Here is a 23,262-nt window from a genome sequence, read left to right on the forward strand (position 1 = left end):
CATGTGTTGAAGGGGAGGAGGAGCTGCTTTGATTATACTCCAAAAAGTTCCAGTGGCTTCAATGACAATTGATTTTGTTGTAATGAAACTAATGATAATAGTTTATAGTCGCCTGGTTGTTTCAATCACTGCTGTCCAATCAGAGTTAAAGCTTGACTTGCCTCCGCGGGGATCTGCTGCCCGAGCTGACACATTATAATCTCACTGACTAAATTCAAATACAAATGAAATGAAAATCTGTTTCATCATATAAGGTTATCTTGTGTTTATCAATACAAACCTTGGAACACTTTATTTCCCTCTGTTCTAACCTTTTCTACTCTATCCTGGAAGAACACAGACCCATGCGCAGTTATGTATTGGGTCTGTATTGGGCTTTTAACCCAAGTTAAAAGCAGGCGAGCCCAAAGTACGCCTGCTTCTGTTGGGAGTATGTGGTAGTAGCCATGTTATCTTAACCACACTGCTAAATGATTAATAAATAAAACCACTATTTACACGCCCTCAGTGATGACAGTGCCTCTTGTTGGCCTCAACCGTGCATCTTTTGTCCCCATTTTTCCTCTTACTTCTTATGATGTGTGACTACTGCCCCCTAGTGGTCAAAGACATTCACTACCCCTATAGCTGCACTGCAGCAGGGTTGTAATTAGGCCACATATCTTTCTTCTCTCTTAGTGGTCAAAAACAACTTAATGCAGCAGCAAACTCTGAGCAAGAGGAGTCCCCCCTTCTCCTCTAACATGTACTAGAACACAACAATCTGTTGCTTCTGAGAAACTCTGCATTTCTCTAACTTCTGTTTTTGTTTCTGTTTCATGCTCCACTCAGACGGCCAGGAACCTCCCACTCTCCTCATACCTTCAGGGCCCCCTCATGGATCATTGCTTACTTCTGTTTTACAATCTTCTTAAAAAAAAAAAAAGGGAACAAAAGGGTAAAAAAAATCTCCATCTGTACACGTATTTTGTCAATAATTATTGATCCTGTCCTCTTCCAAGTCACCATGGTAGAGAGGAGGTTGTGTGGCTACACCTTGGCCTACTCATCCTCCTGAATTCACTCTCTTCACATATATTTTATAATCTACTTATGTCAGATATTTTAACTCATTGTAATTTTTATACTGTTTGATGTTGTTGGTCTGTTCTGTACATGTGAAATTTATTGCTTGTCCGTCATTCCCTCCTCTGCGGCGCTCCCTGAGGTTTTTTCCATTTCTTTTTTTTTCTCTCCTGCTACAAGGGTTTTCATTGCCTTACTTGAATCAAGGGTCTTAGGACAGAGTGTGTTGTGCACTGTGCAGATTGTATGGCCCACTAAGGCAATGTTAGTTGTGATTATAGGCTATATAAATATTATTGATTTGACTCTTTTTGGGGGTTTGTTTGTTCACATGGATGTTTGAGCTTCACTGTGCTCAACTTAAATCTGAGTTTAACATGTGTATGTTTGAACATGATCACAAGTTTGGAGCCAACGGTGGTCCAATATGCAACTTACACAAGTGTCAGTGCACATACACCAAGAGTGGGCATCTCTTCTTTTCTGAATGTATTCTATAGTTAAACTTGAAATGTTATTTTAAGAATCTTTAACATAGAAACTGAACTTTTAAGTGGGATGTAGAAATCATATCAGACACAGATTGTTATTTAAAGAGTGCTTGTGTCAAAACACAGAGGAGATCTTTAAATTGATCTCGGTTGGTTTCATTTCATTTCACTGAAACTGCTGGATTTGCACATTAAACCTTGAGATAAGTGATGTATCACAGTGTGTCGCCCTTATTTTCAAAATCGCGTTATTATTTATTGTGATTCAGGTGTGAGGGAAAATGTTCCCTGCTGGTGTCTTCATGGATGCTTCACCATTCACCAGCTCACATATGAGAGCATATTAATAGTAAGATTAGTGGGCTGTTTTCACATTATCCTTTAAATCTTTCCTTGTTTGTATTCAGTAGTTTTATGTTGTCCTTCTGTTTTAACTGCCCTCTGTGCATTCTTAAACGCACCACAAAAATAAATCATTCATTGTTGTGCATTAGCTAACTCAAGCTAAGCTGAATGTCACTGTATTGCTGAAAACAACAGCGACATAACAGCCTAAATAATCAATCATTGTAGTTGGGGTACTAGAAGAAGCACTACTGTGGCCCCTAACAGACACCACCTCTTCCTCTGGCCCATCAGCCTCAATTATCATCAGTAGCAGATGTGTCATCATCAGCTTCTATACGACTATCATCTCCATTTCCTTCCTATTTATTGCCACCTCTGTGCCAATTCAAACATGTGATGTAGCAGCACGGCTTCTGTCATTCTATTGTTTCTGCTGTTTTTGTGCCAAATTGGCTCTACAGTGTAGATTTGTTCACTTTAAAGCACCCAATAGAGAAAAGTCATTTTTCTTCAGTCAGTAATTTTGTAATGAATGTGAGTGAGACAGGGCACAATTCAAATGTTTATTTAGGCAATTATTGTTAATATGTGAGCTGATATACAGTATTTATCAGCTCAAAGAGGGGTGTCCTTGTCAGAGTCCGGGACAGGAACACAGCTTCCTCTCCACCAGCGACAGCCTGACTGAAAGCACTCAGACTGTCAGCGCCAGTGCACCATGGACAGAGCTGCGGTGGTGTCGGCCCGCAGGACTCCCTCAGTACCAGAATGCAACATCTCAACCTCCACCCTGGCCTTTGACCATCACTTCACTACAACCACGACAGGATTACTCTTCCTGGCTGAGATAGTAAGTGTGAATATGGATTTTAAGATGTTCGGTGCCTGATTTGATGGCAAGAAGTTCATTTTGGAACAAGTGATTGTACATTTAAGGAGCACTGTCCGGAAGTGGCAATAAATATAATGTTTATGAGAGACAATAATAGAATAGAGAAGACAAGCTTGTTTCTGTTAGGGTAGTACAGCAGTACATAAAGTGGTTCTGTGTTAGAAAAAAAGAGATTTTTTAATCCTTTTCTATGAAAAAGATCTGAAATTCACATGAGTAAAAATGGCATGAAAGGATTTATGTAGCATTCCTTTGACTGTATTTAATGGAGTTACAGAAGAACTATGAACCTTTTTTTCTAAGAAAATAGGAAGTTAACCAAAAACATGCCAAGCAAATCGACTCTTCCTCCTCTCTCTCTCTCATTGTCTCTCTTCCTTTCTAAATCAGCTGCGGGAAAAAGTCTGGACAGTTTTTCTGTAAATACAGTCTGGCTGGCTGCCATGCAGAGGCTGGGCAGGCCACAGTCAGACTAATCTGATTGGAAATGACTGCAACAAGTTTTAAGTGAAATTTTATTGCAGACACACTCTAAACGTGTCTATTTATATAACAGATTGTGGGATCATAACTTTCAATTCATAGATAAATTAGAAGATGGTAAAATGAAAGTTACATCCTGAAAATACCACATTTGACTGCTAATTCAGGGTTAAATTAATATGACAGGTGCACCGAAACGTCTCAGTGACTCGGCAGATAACCTATGAGGGATTTCATTTAAACAGAACTCAAAATTAAACTCATGTTTTTCACCAGAAAATGTTTTCTTCTCGGATATGAAACATCCAGCAGGAATCTTTTGTTGTGAAACAGGAAGGGTGGGTTTGGTTTAGCGTAAGAGGAAAGAGATTTAGTTCCTCCACACAACACTTCAGATTCAGAGGAGATGGAGGCATGTTGGGTGCAAGGTTAGTATAGTTAACTAAGACTGACCTAAAAACTAAAATGAGATGCCACAAACATTTTAGAGAACAGGAATTAAAACAAAATAAAACAAAAAAAGTAACTGAAACAATATTGATACTTTGCAAAATACGTACAATTAAAGTATAGAGGATATTTGGTCAAATAAAGCACGAGGTGCTTCACAAAGTGCTGTGTTTGTATTGTATTACCTATTCTGAACTTCTTAAATCTTGATCCTGATGAATACCCCCACCTCTTCCCAATATTATCAAAAACAAAACAACTAACATTGAAGCTATAAAGACCAGTGATGGAATATAAGCAGCCCTACATGTTCTTAAGTCCAGTGCATTATACTTACGCATTTCCATGTTCCGCTACTTCTTCCACTCTACCACATTTTGGAGGCAAATGTTGGACTTTTTACTCATCAGAGTCAAAGTAGCACATTAAAATGAATTATTTTGATTAGCAATCAGATAAAAAAAAACAACTAATTGCACAACACTGATTCTGATGATCATAAAAATGCTGAATATTGACTGATAATTGGCCAGACTGATGATTGGTCGACATATATACAATGTAGTGTATAATTTTGAGTCTTATGTACATTAAATGTGAGATATAATATGACTTTTGGGTACTTTTTTTACAACACTATACTAAACTATACTAAAACTATAAAAAAAAATCTCCAACAAGCAAACCCACTCTGAAGCTAAACTGAACTGAAACAAACATTAAAAATGAAATAAAAACAAAAATGAATGAAAAATGCAATAACTCTTGTAATAACTCTACTGGCTATAACTGCCTCAAAATGCTTTATTTAATTTCCCATATCTATCTCCTTCTAAGATCTACAGTAACTGCTGTAGCTTTGACCCGTATACATAGACATATACTGTAGATAGAGAACAACTGTGCCAAATATTTTCTGCTCCAGTCAATGGAAAAATACACCAAAAAAAACCTGTCACACCACATTTGTCTCTTTCACCTCATGTTTCTAGTTTTATCTTTTACCTGCGTTTGTTTTTCATTTCCTTCTTTCACTCTGAAGTAAATTGAAAGGTATTTTAAGGTCTTAAATTTCTCTATTGTGCTCCAGGTGTGTGGTATGTTGGTGTGGATTCTGGTCGGGGGTACAGAGTATTTCCTGCTGTCTGCTCTCTGCTGGGTGATGTTTGTTGCCGTCGTGTGTTGGGTTCTGACCATTTGCCTGTTCATAGTTTACCTCACTGGAGTCCACAACAGGATACCACAGATCCCCTGGACTACCCTGGTAACACACACACGCACACACACACGCACACGCACGCACGCACACACACACACACACACACACACACACACACACACACACACACACACACACACACACACACACACACACACACACACCGTTATCAGTTTTCTGCTTCGTGTTTTAGAGAAAAGTCTGACTGCTTTGTCCTGTTTATCTGTATTTTACTCTTCATGTCTTCTGTCTCCCAGTCACTGTGTGTGAACTGTAGTGCTGCTGCTCTGTATCTGGTGACAGCAGTAGTAGATGCTCTCTCAGTCAACCAGGCCATCAGGGGGCGACACAACTACAACTGCTGGGCAGCATCTGCAGTAAGAGCACTCCTGTTTATATGATGTGTGGAGGGAAATGTTCATCTAAAAAGAAGGTTTTTGTCATTATTTGTGTACGTATCAATAATATAAATGAGGTTTTATGGGTTCACATAACACACAACAAGACAAGACAAGAAAAAAAAGAGGATTGTTACAACAACCACAGTGTAATCTGGGATTTTAGCATATAAGTGACTGCACTGTGCCAAAGCAGAACAATCTGATCTGAGACATGGTGGCTTTTGGAGCTGATTAGATTTTTTGAACTAACAAGAGACTTATGTTTTTAATAAAAAAGCAAAGATATCCTTAACTAGTCTCGTATGGGTGTAGCTCCACATGTAGCTTCTACATTTCCCATAATGCATCTTTACTAGGTGATTTCACTGATAATGACAGGCTGACCTTACAGACTTTGGAAACCTCTGTTATGTGACGCATAAAACATTATGTAGCAGCTTTCACACGCTGAGCAGTATCCCTTGTGAAGTGTAAACTGGACTGCTTTGGTTGGCCATAAACACTGCTTTGGTTGGCCATAGACAACATTTACAGTGGTGGGGTTGTGCTGCTGTAATTTGTTCTCGTAATGATGTGGAATAAAAATCAGTCAGTGTCAGTGGCCTGTCATGATGGAATGAATGTTACTGATGGCACAAATCCTGAATTGTATCATGATATTGACAATGAAAGGGTATTTGTGGATTGGTCAGGTCATGGCCATTGAGGTATTGCGATTGTCGCACATTTTCTGTTCCTTTTTTAGTGTGTAGATTGTCCACAAACACTTGGAAATAAACTAAACAAATCAAATAAAGCAATAAAGAAGTACAAATGGGAACATTTTATTTACGGCTCCCAAAACGCCAGATGTGACAATGTCAATAACTTTAAGTTGTCATGCCACAGCAAGATTGACATTTAAAGAGGAATATCATAACATGTCATTTGTCATCATAGCAGTAAATTACTAAAGTGAGGGGAATGTCCTCATTCTGTCATTGTACCAAAAGGAGCTGTTTACCACCTGGTTAATAACAAATGACTTCTGTAGCTCCAGGGTTCACTTTGTCATTTCTGACTGAAGTGGTTCAAACATGTGACATTTACCTGCCACGTCAGTTCTTCTGTAGTAGGCTACCATGTACTGTTATTGCATTACCTGTGTGTTATGTGGACATTTAAGTTTAACCAGTGCTTTGACTTGCAGAGAGTAGATAATGATTAAATGTTTTTTAACATATTAAAAGTCACTTTTATTCCTTCTCACTGTTTCCTTGTCCCTCTCTACTTCCTCTTGCTCTTCTTTTCTCATCTGTTCTCCACTTTTCATGCCTTCAGTTCTTTGCATTTCTCACCACACTGTGCTATGCAGGAAGTAGTTACCTGAGCTACCGTGCCTGGAAAACCACAGAAGAGGGACAATAAAATCAAGACATTGTTCAGACTTTTCTCCGGGCATCTTGACTGAGATCTGACTTCAGACCAGAACAAGGCTTCTGTCGAATTAAAACTTGTATCCTGACTGTAAATATGATCGTGATGGAATATCTTTGCTGCAGGCAGAGGGGGGTTTCGTTCTCAACAAACTTTGTGGACTCACAGTTACTACACAGTTGTAAAGCTGAGTTCATTGAGGACAAGTCAGTTTAAATAATGACAGAGATAAACTGTATCATTTTGAATACAGAATGAATAAATGAATGAATAAATAAAGCTAAATAAAGCTGGTAAAATCAAACCTTTTCTATTATATTTGTAGCAGATTAGGCACTTCACAGCAGGCAGGACCACGTGACACATGTATATGCACCAGTGGTGGACTTGGTCAGTATGGTTGGCCAATATATGCAGTGGGGCACCAGCGCACAGAAAGTTGTGACATATTCATAGTTAAGAGAGAGGGCCCTTCACCATGTTGGGCATCCAAGAGGGCACTTTCCCACTTTTTTCAAACATGGAGCCCCCAGGCCCTTTTTTAATCACTTTTTAAGTATCGATGTAAACAGTAAAGGTTGACTCTCTAATCAGAATGATTTCAGTCAGACTGAATCAATATTGTCCTTGTATCCATAGTAATTCAGTATACACATTGTGAGACTCAAGTCCAGAGTCAGCCTTTTAAAAAATGTTTTGCTTTAAATGTTTAGCTTCAATATTATTACAACCAAGTTGATTTTATTTTCTTGTTTTATGATTTTAGGTTATCGTCACAAGGTCAAAAAAGTCAAATACATGAGTATGCTGCATGCAACAGAATTTAATGATTCAGATTGAAAATTTCTCCAACCATTAGAAATATGCAGAAATAAAAATCAAAAGTTAATTTTTAAAAAGATTTACTTTATTCATTACACAGAAAAGGAAAAGTGAAAAAACTAAATTGACCTTATTCACATGGTGGCCATTTCCCTCAACCAATCATTTCATTTCATTATGTCCTGTATGGTTCATTTCCAAGACTACATTTCCAAAAAATGTCTCCAAGATGTGTGATGATATTTCTGAATATTGTATCAAACAGTAACTTTAGCTCGAATGTGGTTGAATGCTAACATTAGCTGTTGCCGAATGGAGCTAATCTGTTACCAAACCTCTTGTTTTACCTTGAAATATGGTCTGATGTCCCTCTGGATTAAACTATCCATTTGCTTTACAGTTGTTAATCAATCAGGAAGCAGTGAAATGACAATTTGTCATGATTGTCATCTTTCTATGACTTGCACCAGAGAACACAGCAGTACAACATTTGAGCTTCCCACCATGAATGTGATGTCAGAGACAAGTGGCCGCCATGTGAATCTGGTCTACGTGTCCAATCCTTCAGTTATCATCCCTCAGAGTATGTGTGATTTTGATTAAGTGCGACAAATCATATCATTTGTTTTATTTCATCATTGTTAAAAAAATCATTGCTCCCTGATAAATGTATTTTTTAAATTGATCCAAAAAGTGGTATAATATGATCCAGTGCACATTTGTCAACACATGTTGCACTAATCAAGTAGAAAACATGCTTTCAGTCGTTCATTCTGTGCTGCTGCTGTTGCCTTGATTCATGTAGAGCACCCCCCAGTGAGCCGCCAGTGAGGTAATCCCATTGCCATTGTACCGGCCACTCAGCAGTCTGAGCTCTGAGTCCGTGTGGTTTGTGTACATGTTAAAGGATATCTGTAACACAGCATCAACAGTTAATACATGACCATGAGTATTAGTGTCAATAAATGAAACAAATGGACAGGGTAGAAGGTAAAGACCTGTTGTGGCTGGCCAATGACCAGAGAGCGCCCTCTGGAGGTCAAAAAGATCACCTGATAGATGTAGTGGGAGGGGTGGTATTTACCAGAGATCTGAGACAGACAGTGTGAGCACATAAACACAGTTGTTAGGGTGGTTCATCCTCAGTAAGTAAACAAATGTATTTTATACAAAATGATGGGTGAATATAGTTTGATACAGATTACAGTGTGTAAAAGAAAAACCTGAACCTGTATAAAAACATGTTTAAATACGTATTACATTTAGATGGTTTAATTATTAAAGAATATAATTAAATCAAAAAAGATTTTAACAATGGAAGTTTCTTTTCTGAGGCACAGTGTTTTTATCATAATTCATAACCTAATTATATTTTAGCATCAGTGAAGTCCCTCACCTGAACAATGACCTCATCGTCAAAGAGGGTCAGCTCATGCACCCTGCTATATGCACGACCAACCCTTGCAGACCAAATGTATTCGTAGCGCAGTTGGATACTGCAAGACACAGGAGAGAGGAAACTGTTAACCACCAAAGACGACAACAGGACGTGAAGGCACTAAATGTATAAAGAATGATCAGAGAGACAACAGGAACAGCCATACATACTGTGACTGATGTTATGAACAAGAACAATAAGACAGTACAGCAAATGCATAGAAAGCAGAGATAAACACTGAAACCGTCCGAAGCATTCAGGGACTGTATGAAAATGATTTTGGCAAGAGGGGTGGCTGAACATAATGGTTCACTTTTTAATAAATGAATGCCTTCCTCATCTTTATTCAAACGTTCCCCTTACAAGATCATCTGTAACACCATCCCCACTAATATCTCAAAGTAATATAACAGCATTGAACTGATACAACTCACTGAATCATAGTTCCAGCCACCCTGTTTTGAACCAAGCTGAACAGTCTTGACTACCATCAGTTACTAGATACAGGCTTGCTGTAGGTCAAGAGAGGGCTAAAATATTAATGTGGGGGAAGAACAAAAGTAAAAACTAATGCCTGCTCTTACAAAAATTTCAGACCACCCTCCCTTCAGCTAAAACAAATACATACTACCCTCCCTTTTTTTGAGCCCTTCTACCCACTGATAATTTCCGTACAGTCCCGAAGCACCTATGGCCAAGAAGGATATGCGACTGACCCAGTGATGTAAGCGTTGGGAATCTCCCAAACCCTGACCGCTGTGATCCTTCCCGTTCCCACTGTGGAGAAGGACGTGCCACTACCACCTCCAACAGCAACAGAGTAGGAGTTGGGCACCATGGCAGCTAGAGGGGTTAAAAAAACTTTAATGTGATGGTCAAGAGGAAGCTACTGCTTCTGGACTAACTACCCCTAACCCATGTACAAAGATCTTCTTCAAAGCTTGATGTTGTGTATAAAAGTATAAAGTATATAACTGGTGTCAAAAGGTCTCAACAGTTGGGTCAGTTTCTTACGTGCTGCCACGGAGCTGGTGCAGAGCACAGCAAAGATCAAGAAGAAAAACATTCTGATGTGTGAGGGAGTCCAGAGACAACACTGGAATCAGAAACCAATTCATTAAACATCATCATCATCATCATCATCATATAATTATCAACAGCTCTATGAATTTCTTTAGACATGAAAACAATCTGAGATTTGTTATTAGAAGTATTAACTCAACAATCTGATCTAAAATCTGTAAATACAGCGTTAAGAGTTACGACCCACTTTGTTTAAAGCTGCAGCTACAGATGCTTAAACTCACCTGCAGTCGGGAGCTCCTGGAGCCAGCTAGAGTCCTGAGCAGAGGATGAGCTGACACTGTGACAGTGGCCCTTAAATAGCGATATCTCCCTTCCCCGTCGCATCCATCAGAACATTCCTTCTTGACAGCCGCTAACAGCTGAACAATAGCACACCTGTTTTTATCTCTCTCTCTCAGGTGTGTGCTTCCTGGAATCTGAAGTTGAACCAGGAAGAGACAAAACAAAATTAAAGCTCCATGTAATTCAGGAACATATTCTACACTGTGCCTACAGAAAAGGCAGTCATATCTGATTCAAACCAGTTTATGCACTTAATCGCTCATGATGCTGTCTCTCATAAGTTAGAGTGCAACTATCGCCAAAATGCAACCTAGGCTTTTTTGTGAAGGAACCCGAGTCAAACCTTTGTGTAAAAGCATAATTATGACAAAAAAAGCCACTTTTAAGATTTACCAAAAAAAAAATAGCAATTATCAAAATCGCTATTTTTAAAACATTAAGAAGACGCGGAGCAAGCTACTGCTAGCGTGAGTTGTTCAAAAACCTTCTTTTTAGTAAACTCTGTGTACACAATGTTCTCAATGCTCGTGTTCATGTGTAGAGACCCTGGTGATACTATGAGCAAAGTTTCATGTTGTGTCGAGTCTTCTTAGTGATTTAAAAATAGCAATTTTGATGCTACCTTAATGTTGCCCCTAGCACGCAATTGAAAATGATTTTGAACCGAAAACGAAAATACGGTAAATCTTAAAAGTGTCACTTTAAAATGAGATGTACTATTCTTTTTTTCTGAGCCCTTTAAGAACTTCTTGTCCATGTTAGTTTATGGAAACAGCATGGACAAGAAGTTCTTTAACTTTCTTAACTCTAAAGATTGTGTCATAATTTTCAGAGCTCAAGGACAGCTAATAAAAGGACCTCAGCTGAGACTTTTCCAGTTGACTTTAAAGTACCTGCCTGCATGTGCACATGAAATAGTTCCAACCTGAAACTGCTCACAACAAGTTATGTGGATTTTCTTGAGTAACAGGGTCGTCATTTCTGGAAAGAGACATTGCTGTTGCATTTTTTAAATGTATACTTTTTAGCACTTTGAACTCCAGAAGCCAAGTGGCATCTAGTTTCATTATAGTCAGGAGAAGGCAGACATTTCTACGGCTGATATTTTCAAAACTCAGCAGCTCACACCAAAACAAAAGAAATATGTATGGTGGTGAATGGTGAGAGACAAATAATCCTTTGATCCCATTTGGACTGTGCCGCGAATTACACATATGATGTCTGTCAATTTAAAAGACAATTTGAGAAGGTCGCAGTTTGTCATAAAACTAATGAAATAAAAGACTGAAAATAGGTGATTTTAAGGACAACTCACCCAACAGTCCAGTTAGTGACGTTGTCTCGTTGGACGGTCACCAAAACCCATAACTTAAACATTATAAAGCTGGGCCCCTATATTAGCTTGCTTGTTGGATGAGGGAAAGGGTTTGAGGTTGGTGGATGGTGGATGAAGAGGGGGGTTTGAGTAGGGCTGTGGATTGGCTGGACCGTCTAGGAACCAGTGAGGTTGAGACTGGGGCTGTGTCCAAATTCAGGGGCTGCAGCCTTCAAGGCCGCGGCCTTAGCGGTCCACGAAGGCCGCGGCCTTCGGAGAGACCTTGAAGGCTACATCCACCGTTGTTAAATGGGACGGTCTAGCCTTCGGAGTATTTCCTGGTTGCGTCACCAGGTGTTCATGCATTAAAGTCTGTTTTGGTTCAAATCTATCAAACGTGTACATTTATTTGTGTGTGTACAATGTGTCAAATCTGAATTGAATTATCAACATTACAAAATAAACATGAACCCATTGGTGAATAACAACTATGTTTACCATAGCATTACCAGCTTCACGTATTTTAACTGAAAGTTAAACTTTGGAGGTTTTATAGTCTCTTGAAGTTTAACATATCTGGCGTTGGATGTTCAAATGAGTAAAAACCGAGTATAAACCCATTACTTAAATTTAAATGTCATGTCTGCGCCACTTGATGTCGCCATTTTCTCTTGCTTCCTCTTCTGTTTCGGGACTGAGCAGCGGTGCGCAAAGGATCTTGGGATATGTGAGGCCGCGAAGGATAGTAGCGGTGCGTCCTCCTAAACGAGGGTGGGGAAGGCTGCATTTGTGGGCTGCATGTGGCGCAGCCTTCGAATTTGGACAGCCTTCGCGCAGCGTTGTGACGTAATTGGCCTTCAAATGCGCCCTTCCTGGGCTGCAGCCCCTGAATTTGGACACGGCCTCAGAGTGGGGGTACGTCTCGATGCGCGCACGTCTTGGTTGGCGTGGCTTCATCATCCCCATGTGGTTCCCGTGCTGGAATGGCCTGGGTCCCTGTTCTGGAGGATCCTCTTGCCATGGGATGGCGATGTTGAAGGCTGGGCTGCCGGTGATCCTGTGAGAGTGGATAGTGGAGAAGGAGAGGGTCTGGGGGGAACTTGAGACAAATGGAAAGAAATGGCTAGGCTTGCCCATATAGATTTCACAGGTGATTGAATCAGGGCGACATAGGTGGTCGAGTTAATGAGACACAGGTGGTTAGGTTGATGAGACACAGGTGGTTTGATTGGCTGGGCCTGGGTGGCAGATCAGAGAGGAGGAGTGGCGTGGTCCAGTTCCTGAACTGTAGTTATAATAACTCCATTATTTGACAAATTAACCAGTGAATTGTTATAAATCTCCTCATGAACAAACATGATAAAATATGCAATCAAAGGTGTATCAGAGACAAGACAAAGTGTTCACTTATGCGTGACAGTTTCAAAACCAGGAAATTACATGACAGGAAAATTCCAGACTATTGTTCCAACTGGTTTTACTCACCATCCTAATTAAACAAGTATGTACAAACTCACCCTTCCCAGCAGGACATGGCCGTAAGTATGTATAAAAAAAAGCTGCAAAAAAGAGAGAAAGTAGAAGAAGAAATTCACAAACAACCATCATGGCAACTTGTTTATTATTGATTGAATTATACAGCATATACATTCAGCATGTCCTATTCTTTGCTGTGTTGATGCTGATCGTACCTCATGAGCTGATATTCTAAAACAGATATTGCACGTCAACATTCACAGGTGATTTTAAGTTAAGATAAAACCTTATATATCTAATGAAAATTCATTTTCCTCAGATGCCTGATGAATATAGATACACAGTTATAGAAATATACTGGTTATCCATACATAGATCATAATGGATTATCATAAATCAATCAACATTTCTACTGCGCTTGACTTCCTTGTGAGTGCATCAAAAATCATCTGTGAGGCCAACAAAGGTCAGTCTTCCCGTCTAAAATGAAGTTGTGATCTTTCTGGTTTATTTCACTGATTTGTTTTGCACTATAAAAATGTATTATTATTATTATTGCTTCTGTACACAGCATAATGAAACTACACCCTAACTACTATTATTGTTATCCACAAATGATTATTACTGAGGTCTATTATGCAATAGAGCAAGACAACACAATAGTCCCTGACCATAAAAATAGTATAAAGGGAAGAGTTGACCTGCAGAAGTGGCTGGTATGCCATTGTTAAACTGAGCTGAAACGCCCTCTGTTGGTCACAAAGAACACCAGCAGGAAAGAGAGGAAGGTAATTTGAGAAATGGTCCAAAGAGAGGGCTGAAGTCTGAGATGACGTCACTAGAAAAGAAATTCATCCATTACCCGAGCTACCGTGCCTGGAAACCCTGGAGATCTGACTTCAGACCAGGACAAGGCTTCAGTCCAATTAAACTTGTATCCTAATTGTAAATATGATCTTGCTGGAATATCTTTGTAGCAGGCACAGGGGGGTTCGCTCTTAACAAACTTTTGTGGACTTTGAGGACAAGAAGTGAAATCTGACAGATTTCTACAGAAGTGTAAAATTTTCGGCGTGTTTGCTGTTGTATTTTTGAAGTTGCATGTACTGCAGTGACACATATGGATTAACAGTCAGCTGGCTGCAATTCTGCACAATTCTGCAATATTAATTAATATTCCCTGCAGGTTAGATGCTTCACAGTGGGTGAACCCATGTTAAACATGTCAAAAAAGTTCTATTCTGATTCCATGTTTTGGGGCATGTATACACACCACTGACAGACTCAGGATGTTTGAATGGCAGGGGCGATAGAAGTAAAAAGGGCTGCTGGCTATATGCACTGGGGCACCAGAGTGCAGAAAGTCATGACATATTTATAGTTAAGAGAGGGCACGTCACCACGTTTTGTCCACTGGAAGGGCACCATTTAACATGTTTGAGCTACCATAGGGGCATCCAAGAGAACGCTTTTGCAGCATTTTTTCAAACGTGGGGGCACCAGGCGAGGTCACAAGAGGAAAAAGTCGAATACAAGATTATGTTGCATGCAACAAAATTTTAATACGATACAGATTGAACATTTCTCCAACCATTAGAAATGTGCAGAAATACAAAGCATATGTTCATTTTTGTTTACATAATAACACAGAAAAGGAACAGTGACAAACTCAATTGACCTTATTCACACGGCAGCCATTTTCCTTAACATCACCATCAGAGTGGGAAACTTGAATGCTGGGATAATGTTAGGCTGCTGTGCTCCAGGTCGCAAGTCATATAAACATAGGTAATCTGACAAATTGTTGTCATTTTACAGCTTTCCAGTTGATCAGCAACTGAAAGGATGATGGATAGTAAAAATCTGAAGGCATATTTGGCCATATTTCAAGGTCCGATGTCACTCAGGATTAAACTATCCATTTGCTTTACAGTTGTTAATCAATCAGGAAGCAGTGAAATGATAACTATTTGTCAGATTGCCTATATTTCTATGATTTGCACCTGAGAAAACAGCAGTAGGACATTTGAGCGTCCCACCCTGAATGTGATATCAGAGACAAGTGGCTGCCATGTGAATCTGGTCTACATGTCCGATCCTTCAGTTAGCATTCCTCAGAGTATGTGTGATGTTGATTAAGTGCGACAAATCATCGCTTTGTTTCCTTCAATGCTGCAGATGTGCAAAATGCTTTAATTGAAGCTCCTTCATTTGATACATGAAAAGTATTGGCTATGACATATGCATGTTGAGTAGATCCTGTGTTTAACTGCATCACCCAAGGTCACAAACTGAGTTTATCTTTAGCACTCACCATTAATTTGCTTTTGTTTTTTTAAATCATTGTCAATAAATCATTGTTCCAGTGCACATTTGTTAACACATGTTGCACTAATCAAGTAGAAAACATGCTTTCAGTCGTTCATTCTGTGCTGCTGCTGTTGCCTTGATTCATGTAGAGCACCCCCCAGTGAGCCGCCAGTGAGGTAATCCCATTGCCATTGTACCGGCCACTCAGCAGTCTGAGCTCTGAGTCCGTGTGGTTTGTGTACATGTTAAAGGATATCTGTAACACAGCATCAACAGTTAATACATGACAATGAGTATTAGTGTCAATAAATGAAACAAATGGACAGGGTAGAGGGTAAAGACCTGTTGTGGCTGGCCAACGACCAGAGAGCGCCCTCTGGAGGTCACAAAGATCACCTGATAGACGTAGTTGGAGGGGTGGTATTTACCAGAGATCTGAGACAGACAGCGTGAGCACATAAACACAGTTGTTAGGGTGGTTCATCCTCAGTAAGTAAACAAATGTATTTTATACAAAATGATGGGTGAATATAGTTTGATACAAATTACAGTGTGACCAATTTAAAAGAAAAACCTGAACCTGTATTAAAAAATGTTTGTAAATGTATATCAATTAAATACATATTACATTTAGATGGTTTGATAATAAAAGAATATAATTAAATAAATGAAAAAAGATTTTAACACTGGAAGTTTCTTTTCTGAGGCAGTGTTTTTATCATAATTCATAACGTAATTATATTTTAGTATCAGTGAAGTCCCTCACCTGAACAATGACCTCATCGTCAAAGAGGATCAGCTCATGCACTCTGCTATATGCACGACCAACCCTTGCAGACCAAATGTATTCGTAGCGCAGTTGGATACTGCAAGACACAGGAGAGAGGAAACTGTATCAGATTTTCTGTCAATGTAACTGGTAAACTGTGATTTGATGTTCTTTCTGTACATGCGACATCTATTGCATGACTGTCCGTCCTGGAAAAGGGATCCCTCCTCTGTGGCTCTTCCTGAGGTTTTTTCCATTGTCTTTTTTTTTTTTCCCTGTTAAAAGGGTCTTTTTTCCATCAAGATTGGAAAGTTTTTCCTCACTCGAATCGAGGGTCTAAGGTCAGAGGATGTCGTTCACTGTACAGACTGTAAAGCCCATTGAGGCAATGTGATTGTGATTTTGGGCTATATAAATAAAATTTGATTTGATTTGAATTTTGAACTGTTAACCACCAAAGACGACAACAGGACGTGAAGACACTAAATGTATGAAGAATGATCAGAGAGACAACAGGAACAGCCATACATACTGTGACTGCTGTAATGAACAAGAACAATAAGACAGTACAGCAAATGCATAGAAAGCAGAGATAAACACTGAAACCGTCCGAAGCATTCAGGGACTGTATGAAAATGATTTTGGCGAGAGGGGTGGCTGAACATAATGGTTCACTTTTTAATAAATGACTGCCTTCCTCATCTTTATTCAAACGATCCCCTTACAAGATCATCTGCAACACCATCCCCACTAATATCTCAAAGTAATATAACAGCATTGAACTGATACAACTCACTGAATCATAGTTCCAGCCACCCTGTTTTGAACCAAGCTGAACAGTCTTGACTACCATCAGTTACTAGATACAGGCTTGCTGTAGGTCAAGAGAGGGCTAAAATGTTAATGTGGGGGAAGAACAAAAGTAAAAACTAATGCCTGCTCTTACAAAAATTTCAGACCACCCTTCCTTCAGCTAAAACAAATACATACTACCCTCCCTTTCTTTGAGCCCTTCTACCCACTGATAATTTTCGTACAGTCCCGAAGCACCTATGGCCAAGAAGGATATGCGACTGACCCAGTGATGTAAGCGTTGGGAATCTCCCAAACCCTGACCGCTGTGATCCTTCCCGTTCCCACTGTGGAGAAGGACGTGCCACTACCACCTCCAACAGCAACAGAGTAGGAGTTGGGCACCATGGCAGCTAGAGGGGTTAAAACAACTTTTATGTGATGGTCAAGAGGAAGCTACTGCTTCTGGACTAACTACCCTAACCCATGTACAAAGATCTTCTTCAAAGCTTGATGTTGTGTATAAAAGTATAAAGTATATAACTGGTGTCAAAAGGTCTCAACAGTTGGGTCAGTTTCTTACGTGCTGCCACGGAGCTGGTGCAGAGCACAGCAAAGATCAGGAAGAAAAACATTCTGATGTGTGAGGGAGTCCAGAGACAACACTGGAAATCAGAAACCAATTCATTAAACAACATCATCATCATCATCATCATATAATTATGAACAGCTCTATGAATTTCTTTAGACATGAAACCAATCTGAGATTTGTTATTAGAAGTATCAACTCAACAATCTGATCTAAAATCTGTGTAAATACAGCGTTAAAAAGAGTTACGACCCACTTTGTTTAAAGCTGCAGCTACAGATGCTAAAACTCACCTGCAGTCGGGAGCTCCTGGAGCCAGCTAGAGTCCTGAGCAGAGTATGAGCTGACACTGTGACAGTGGTCCTTAAATAGCAACAACTCCCTTCCCCATCGCATCCATCAGAACATTCCTTCTTGACAGCCGCTAACAGCTGAACAATAACACACCTTTTATTTCTCTCTCAGGTGTGTGCTTCCTGGAACCTGAAGTTGAACCAGGAAGAGACAAAGACAAAACAATCTCCAAAACTCAGCAGCTCACATCAAAACAATCTAGATGCATAAACAGCAATACAGGTAAGAAAAAAATATGTATTTTCGATCTCGGAGTGAACTGTCCCTTTAAAGTCTTGAATTTCCCCAAAAAACAGACGAGGGCAGGCATACAACCTTTTGGGAGAGAACAAATGCTGTGAAAGTGCCAGGGCCAAACTGACAAAGCTAGCACCTCACCTAACAGCTGCTTTGTTGCATTTAATACATCAAACAATAAAAAACCCGAACCAATTTATGATTTTCTTAACTTTCCCAAAGACGAAAGTACATGAAAAGAGATCTATGGCTTCAGGCCATCCACAGAGAGGATGAAAAAGGTTAACTGGGCCGTTGTGACAAACACTTCATCACACGTTAGTTAATGTTGTTACTGAGTAAATGTCATGTGTGCAGATTGTTCCTGTAGATTGAAATGAATCAGAAAAGAGCCTTAGAGAAGATGTAACTACAGTTTTTCCTGTAAAAACATATGGACCTGCAATAAAACAACTGCTTTTAGAATGGAGTTTGGTTTAACAGCCTGTCCAATTGAAAGACCGCCTGGAGCAAAGGGTGTTCAAACATTAATAATTCACATAGATTTAGCAGACTTACCCTCAAATATTGAACCTTGTAAGAAGCTCAATGAAGGAAGTGGGGCTAACACCAACCTGTTTTCTACTCTCCTCACAGGAAAAATGACAGATAACAGAAATACATTAGCTGAACATTCAATAAGGTAGTTGTCTATGTCAGGGTAGTCCACTTTGATGGAGGCAGACTGAAAGGACATGAATCAACCCCCATTTCTTTTTTTAAAAAAAATTTAATATGATGCTGATCGTAAATGGACAACAACATAACATGATTGTTTGCCTGATTGGCCAGAGGATTTTGGCCCCTAATAGCTAAAAAATGATAACGTTTTCTTAGTTATGCTATTAAATTGGCAAAGACCTCAGAATTTGCCACCAGTCAAGTTTAAAAACAATTAAACAAAATATTACGACAACGAAATGGACTATATTGACATGGCAGCCATTTTCCTCTGAAATCCCACTCAGGGTGGGAAACTCAAATGTGGTATAGAGAGCTGAAGTCACGCCCCTTCCGGTGGGCCACCATGGGACCTTATTTCGGTAGAAATATGTATGGTGGTAATTGGTGAGGGACAAATAATCTTTTGATCCCATTTGGACTGTGCCGCGAATTACACGTTTTTCAATTTAAAAGACAATTTGAGAAGGTCGCAGTTTGTCATAAAACTAATGAAATATAAGACTGAAATTACGTGATTATAAGGACTACTCACCCAACAGTCCAGTTAGTGACATTGTCTCGTTGGACGGTCCCCAAACCCATAACTTAAACATTATAAAGCTGGTCCCCTATATTAGCTTGCTCACAGAACTGATGAACTACCCTTTCACATAACTGCAACTGTCTGTGTGGCCAGTTTTATTCTGATTTGTTCATACTCTTTCTGTGCTGAGGCGGTGGCCACATTGGTGTTGATGTATGTTGAGCGGTTTCACACAAAACACAAAACAAAACTCCCTACATTTATAGGACTTACATCCTGGAACACAAAGCATAACATAATTCTGCTTATCAGAGTTCTACTTATGTGTCACTATTTGACAAATTAACCAGTGAACTGTTATAAATCTCCTCATGAACAAACACGTTAAAATATGCAATCAAAGGTGTATCAGAGAAGACAAATGTTTTTGTTTTTTTTCTACAAATTAATTTTCAGTGCTGTTAGAATTCTTTTGCATTTAAAAACAAGGTTAAGGGTGATTTTTCAAATGACTATTCACTTACGCGTGACACAGTATAAAAACCAGGAAATGACATGGCAGGAAAATTCCAGACTATTGTTCCAACTGGTTTTACTGGAATCACCGTCCTGATTAAACAAGTATGTACAAACTCACCCTTCCCAGCAGGACATGACCTTAAGTATGTAAAAAAATAGTTACAAACAGAGAGAAAGTAGAAGAAGAAAAATTCACAAACAACCATCATGGCAACAGTAGGTTTGTTTATTATTGATTGAATTATACAGCATATACATTCAGCATGTCCTATTCTTTGCTGTGTTGATGCTGATCGTACCTTATGAGCTGATATTCTAAAACAGATATTGCACATCAACATTCACAGGTGATGTTCAGTTAGCATTCCTCAGAGTATGTGTGATTTTGATTAAGTGCGACAAATCATCACTTTGTTTCCTTCAATGCTGCAGATGTGCAAAATGCTTTAATTGAAGCTCCTTCATTCGATACATGAAAAGTATTGGCTATGATATATGCATGTTGAGTAGATCCTGTGTTTAACTGCATCACCCAAGGTCACAAACTGAGTTTATCTTTAGCACTCACCATTAATTTGTTTTTGTTTTTTTAAATCATTGTTAATAAATCATTGTTCCAGTACACATTTGTCAACACATGTTGCACTAATCAAGTAGAAACATCATTTCAGTTGTTCATTCTGTGCTGCTGCTGTTGCCTTGATTCATGTAGAGCACTCCCCAGTGAGCCGCCAGTGAGGTAATCCCATTGCCATTGTACCGGCCACTCAGCAGTCTGAGCTCTGAGTCCACGTGGTTTGTGTACATGTTAAAGGATATCTGTAACACAGCATCAACAATTAATACATGATCATGAGTATAACTATCGATAAATGAAACAAATGGACAGGGTAGAGGGTAAAGACCTGTTGTGGCTGGCCAACGACCAGAGAGCGCCCTCTGGAGGTCACAAAGATCACCTGATAGATGTAGTGGGAGGGGTGGTATTTACCAGAGATCTGAGACAGACAGTGTGAGCACATAAACACAGTTGTTAGGGTGGTTCATCCTCAGTAAGTAAACAAATGTATTTTATACAAAATCATGGGTGAATATAGTTTGATACAGTTTACAGTGTTTCCAATTTAAAAGACCCTAACCCTACAACTATTATTTTCTGAACCTGTATTAAAATATGTTTGTAAATGTATATCAATTAAATACATATTACATTTAGATGGTTTGATAATAAAAGAACATAGTTAAATAAATGAAAAAAGATTTTAACACTGGAAGTTTCTTTTCTGAGGCACAGTGTTTTTATCATACTTCATAACCTAATTATATTTTAGCATCAGTGAAATCCCTCACCTGAACAATGACCTCATCGTCAAAGAGGGTCAGCTCATGCACTCTGCTATATGCACGACCAACCCTTGCAGACCAAATGGTTTCATAGCGCAGTTGGATACTGCAAGACACAGGAGAGAGGAAACTCTTAACCACCAAAGACGACAACAGGACGTGAAGGCACTAAATGTATGAAGAATGATCAGAGAGACAACAGGAACAGCCATACATACTGTGACTGATGTTATGAACAAGAACAATTAGACAGCAAAAGCATAGAAAGCAGAGATAAACACTGAAACCATCTGAAGCATTCAGGGACTGTATGAAAATGATTTTGGCGAGATGGGTGGCTGAACATAATGGTTCACTTTTTAATAAATGAATGCCTTCCTCATCTTTATTCAAACTTCCCCCTTACAAGATCATCTGTAACACCATCCCCACTAATATCTCAAAGTAATATAACAGCATTGAACTGATACAACTCACTGAATCATAGTTCCAGCCACCCTGTTTTGAACCAAGCTGAACAGTCTTGACTACCATCAGTTACTAGATACAGGCTTGCTGTAGGTCAAGAGAGGGCTAAAATATTAATGTGGGGGAAGAACAAAAGTAAAAACTAATGCCTGCTCTTACAAAAATTTCAGACCACCCTCCCTTCAGCTAAAACAAATACATACTACCCTCCCTTTTTTTGAGCCCTTCTACCCACTGATAATTTCCGTACAGTCCCGAAGCACCTATGGCCGAGAAGGATATGCGACTGACCCAGTGATGTAAGCGTTGGGAATCTCCCAAACCCTGACCGCTGTGATCCTTCCCGTTCCCACTGTGGAGAAGGACGTGCCACTACCACCTCCAACAGCAACAGAGTAGGAGTTGGGCACCATGGCAGCTAGAGGGGTTAAAACAACTTTAATGTGATGGTCAAGAGGAAGCTACTGCTTCTGGACTAACTAACTACCCTAACCCATGTAAAAAGATCTTCTTCAAAGCTTGATGTTGTGTATAAAAGTATAAAGCATATAACTGATGTCAAAAGGTCTCAACAGTTGAGTCAGTTTCTTACGTGCTGCCACGGAGCTGGTGCAGAGCACAGCAAAGATCAGGAAGAAAAACATTCTGATGTGTGAGGGAGTCCAGAGACAACACTGGAATCAGAAACCAATTCATTAAACATCATCATCATCATCATCATCATCATCATCATCATCATCATCATATAATTATCAACAGCTCTATGAATTTCTTTAGACATGAATTGGTTTTTAGAAGCAGTAAGTCAACAATCTGAACTAAAATCTGTGTAAATACTAATAAAATCATTAGAATTTAAATAATCAGCGCCAGCAGCCACACTGAGATACTATTAAAGTTGGTACAATAAAGAGTTACGACCCACTTTGTTTAAAGCTGCAGCTACAGATGCTTAAACTCACCTGCAGTCGGGAGCTCCTGGAGCCAGCTAGAGTCCTGAGCAGAGGATGAGCTGACACTGTGACAGTGGCCCTTAAATAGCGATATCTCCCTTCCCCATCGCACGCATCAGAACATTCTTTTTTGACAGCCACTAACAGCTGAACATGAGCACACCTGTTTTTATCTCTCTCTCAGGTGTGTGCTTCTGGGAATCTGAAGTTGAATCAGGAAGAGACAAAAACAAAATTAAAGCTTCATTAAGTTTAAGTTTATGCACTTAATCTCTCATGATGCTGTCTCTCAGAAGTTAAAATGAGATGTACTATTTTTCTTTTTTTTTGAGCCCTTTAAGAACTTCTTGTCCATGTTAGTTTATGGAAACAGCATGGACAAGAAGTTCTTTAACTTTCTTAACTCTAAAGATTGTGTCATAATTTTCAGAGCTCAAGGACAGCTAATAAAAGGACCTCAGCTGAGACTTTTCTAACTGACTTTAAAGTACCTGCCT

At 39.4% G+C, this 23,262-nt stretch overlaps 4 protein-coding genes across 5 annotated transcripts; 1 reads left to right on the forward strand and 3 right to left on the reverse strand.

Annotated features, from left to right (window-relative positions):
• Positions 1-2,622: 2,622 nt before the first annotated feature.
• On the forward strand, positions 2,623-7,069 carry cmtm8b (CKLF-like MARVEL transmembrane domain containing 8b). Its single transcript, XM_073484615.1, has 4 exons — positions 2,623-2,754; positions 4,820-4,993; positions 5,206-5,325; positions 6,670-7,069. The coding sequence occupies exons 1-4, from the start codon at positions 2,623-2,625 to the stop codon at positions 6,754-6,756; spliced, it is 513 nt and encodes a 170-aa protein (XP_073340716.1). The 3' UTR covers positions 6,757-7,069.
• A 503-nt stretch (positions 7,070-7,572) lies between these two features.
• Positions 7,573-11,740, reverse strand: LOC141011452 (zymogen granule membrane protein 16-like). Of its 2 annotated transcripts, XM_073484613.1 has the most exons (7): positions 11,709-11,740; positions 10,333-10,527; positions 10,040-10,121; positions 9,742-9,868; positions 8,984-9,083; positions 8,586-8,678; positions 7,573-8,499 (listed from the first exon to the last, which is right to left on the reverse strand). In XM_073484613.1, exons 3-7 carry the CDS (start codon positions 10,089-10,091, stop codon positions 8,356-8,358), a joined length of 516 nt encoding a protein of 171 aa, XP_073340714.1. In that variant the 5' UTR covers positions 10,092-10,121; positions 10,333-10,527; positions 11,709-11,740; the 3' UTR covers positions 7,573-8,355. The 2 variants fall into 2 exon arrangements, with proteins under 2 accessions (XP_073340714.1, XP_073340715.1); XM_073484614.1 differs by lacking the exon at positions 11,709-11,740 and having other exon boundaries at positions 10,333-10,539.
• A 3,866-nt stretch (positions 11,741-15,606) lies between these two features.
• Positions 15,607-17,975, reverse strand: LOC141012525 (zymogen granule membrane protein 16-like). Its single transcript, XM_073486032.1, has 6 exons — positions 17,938-17,975; positions 17,639-17,720; positions 17,342-17,468; positions 16,261-16,360; positions 15,837-15,929; positions 15,607-15,750 (listed from the first exon to the last, which is right to left on the reverse strand). Exons 2-6 carry the CDS (start codon positions 17,688-17,690, stop codon positions 15,607-15,609), a joined length of 516 nt encoding a protein of 171 aa, XP_073342133.1. The 5' UTR covers positions 17,691-17,720; positions 17,938-17,975.
• Positions 17,976-20,675: 2,700 nt separating this feature from the next.
• Positions 20,676-22,862, reverse strand: LOC141012050 (zymogen granule membrane protein 16-like). The gene is made up of 6 exons (XM_073485430.1): positions 22,775-22,862; positions 22,405-22,486; positions 22,104-22,230; positions 21,351-21,450; positions 20,906-20,998; positions 20,676-20,819 (listed from the first exon to the last, which is right to left on the reverse strand). Exons 2-6 carry the CDS (start codon positions 22,454-22,456, stop codon positions 20,676-20,678), a joined length of 516 nt encoding a protein of 171 aa, XP_073341531.1. The 5' UTR covers positions 22,457-22,486; positions 22,775-22,862.
• Positions 22,863-23,262: the final 400 nt, after the last annotated feature.

Source organism: Pagrus major, chromosome 17, assembly GCF_040436345.1.
Source record: "Pagrus major chromosome 17, Pma_NU_1.0".
Taxonomy (NCBI): Eukaryota; Metazoa; Chordata; class Actinopteri; order Spariformes; family Sparidae; genus Pagrus; species Pagrus major.

Coding starts and splice junctions, on each gene's coding strand:
- LOC141011452 (XM_073484613.1), bottom strand. CDS start 10,091: ATGTTTTTCTTCTTGATCTTTGCTGTGCTCTGCACCAGCTCCGTGGCA. Junction 9,869..10,039: donor CACCAGCTCCGTGGCAGCAC/GTAAGAAACTGA, acceptor TAACCCCTCTAG/CTGCCATGGTGCCCAACTCC. Junction 8,500..8,585: donor TCATTGGCCAGCCACAACAG/GTCTTTACCTTC, acceptor GCTGTGTTACAG/ATATCCTTTAACATGTACAC.
- LOC141012525 (XM_073486032.1), bottom strand. CDS start 17,690: ATGTTTTTCTTCCTGATCTTTGCTGTGCTCTGCACCAGCTCCGTGGCA. Junction 17,469..17,638: donor CACCAGCTCCGTGGCAGCAC/GTAAGAAACTGA, acceptor TAACCCCTCTAG/CTGCCATGGTGCCCAACTCC. Junction 16,361..17,341: donor CCCAACGCTTACATCACTGG/GTCAGTCGCATA, acceptor TGTGTCTTGCAG/TATCCAACTGCGCTACGAAT.
- LOC141012050 (XM_073485430.1), bottom strand. CDS start 22,456: ATGTTTTTCTTCCTGATCTTTGCTGTGCTCTGCACCAGCTCCGTGGCA. Junction 21,451..22,103: donor CCCAACGCTTACATCACTGG/GTCAGTCGCATA, acceptor TGTGTCTTGCAG/TATCCAACTGCGCTATGAAA. Junction 20,999..21,350: donor ACGATGAGGTCATTGTTCAG/GTGAGGGATTTC, acceptor TGTCTGTCTCAG/ATCTCTGGTAAATACCACCC.
- cmtm8b (XM_073484615.1), top strand. CDS start 2,623: ATGGACAGAGCTGCGGTGGTGTCGGCCCGCAGGACTCCCTCAGTACCA. Junction 2,755..4,819: donor TACTCTTCCTGGCTGAGATA/GTAAGTGTGAAT, acceptor ATTGTGCTCCAG/GTGTGTGGTATGTTGGTGTG. Junction 4,994..5,205: donor AGATCCCCTGGACTACCCTG/GTAACACACACA, acceptor TCTGTCTCCCAG/TCACTGTGTGTGAACTGTAG.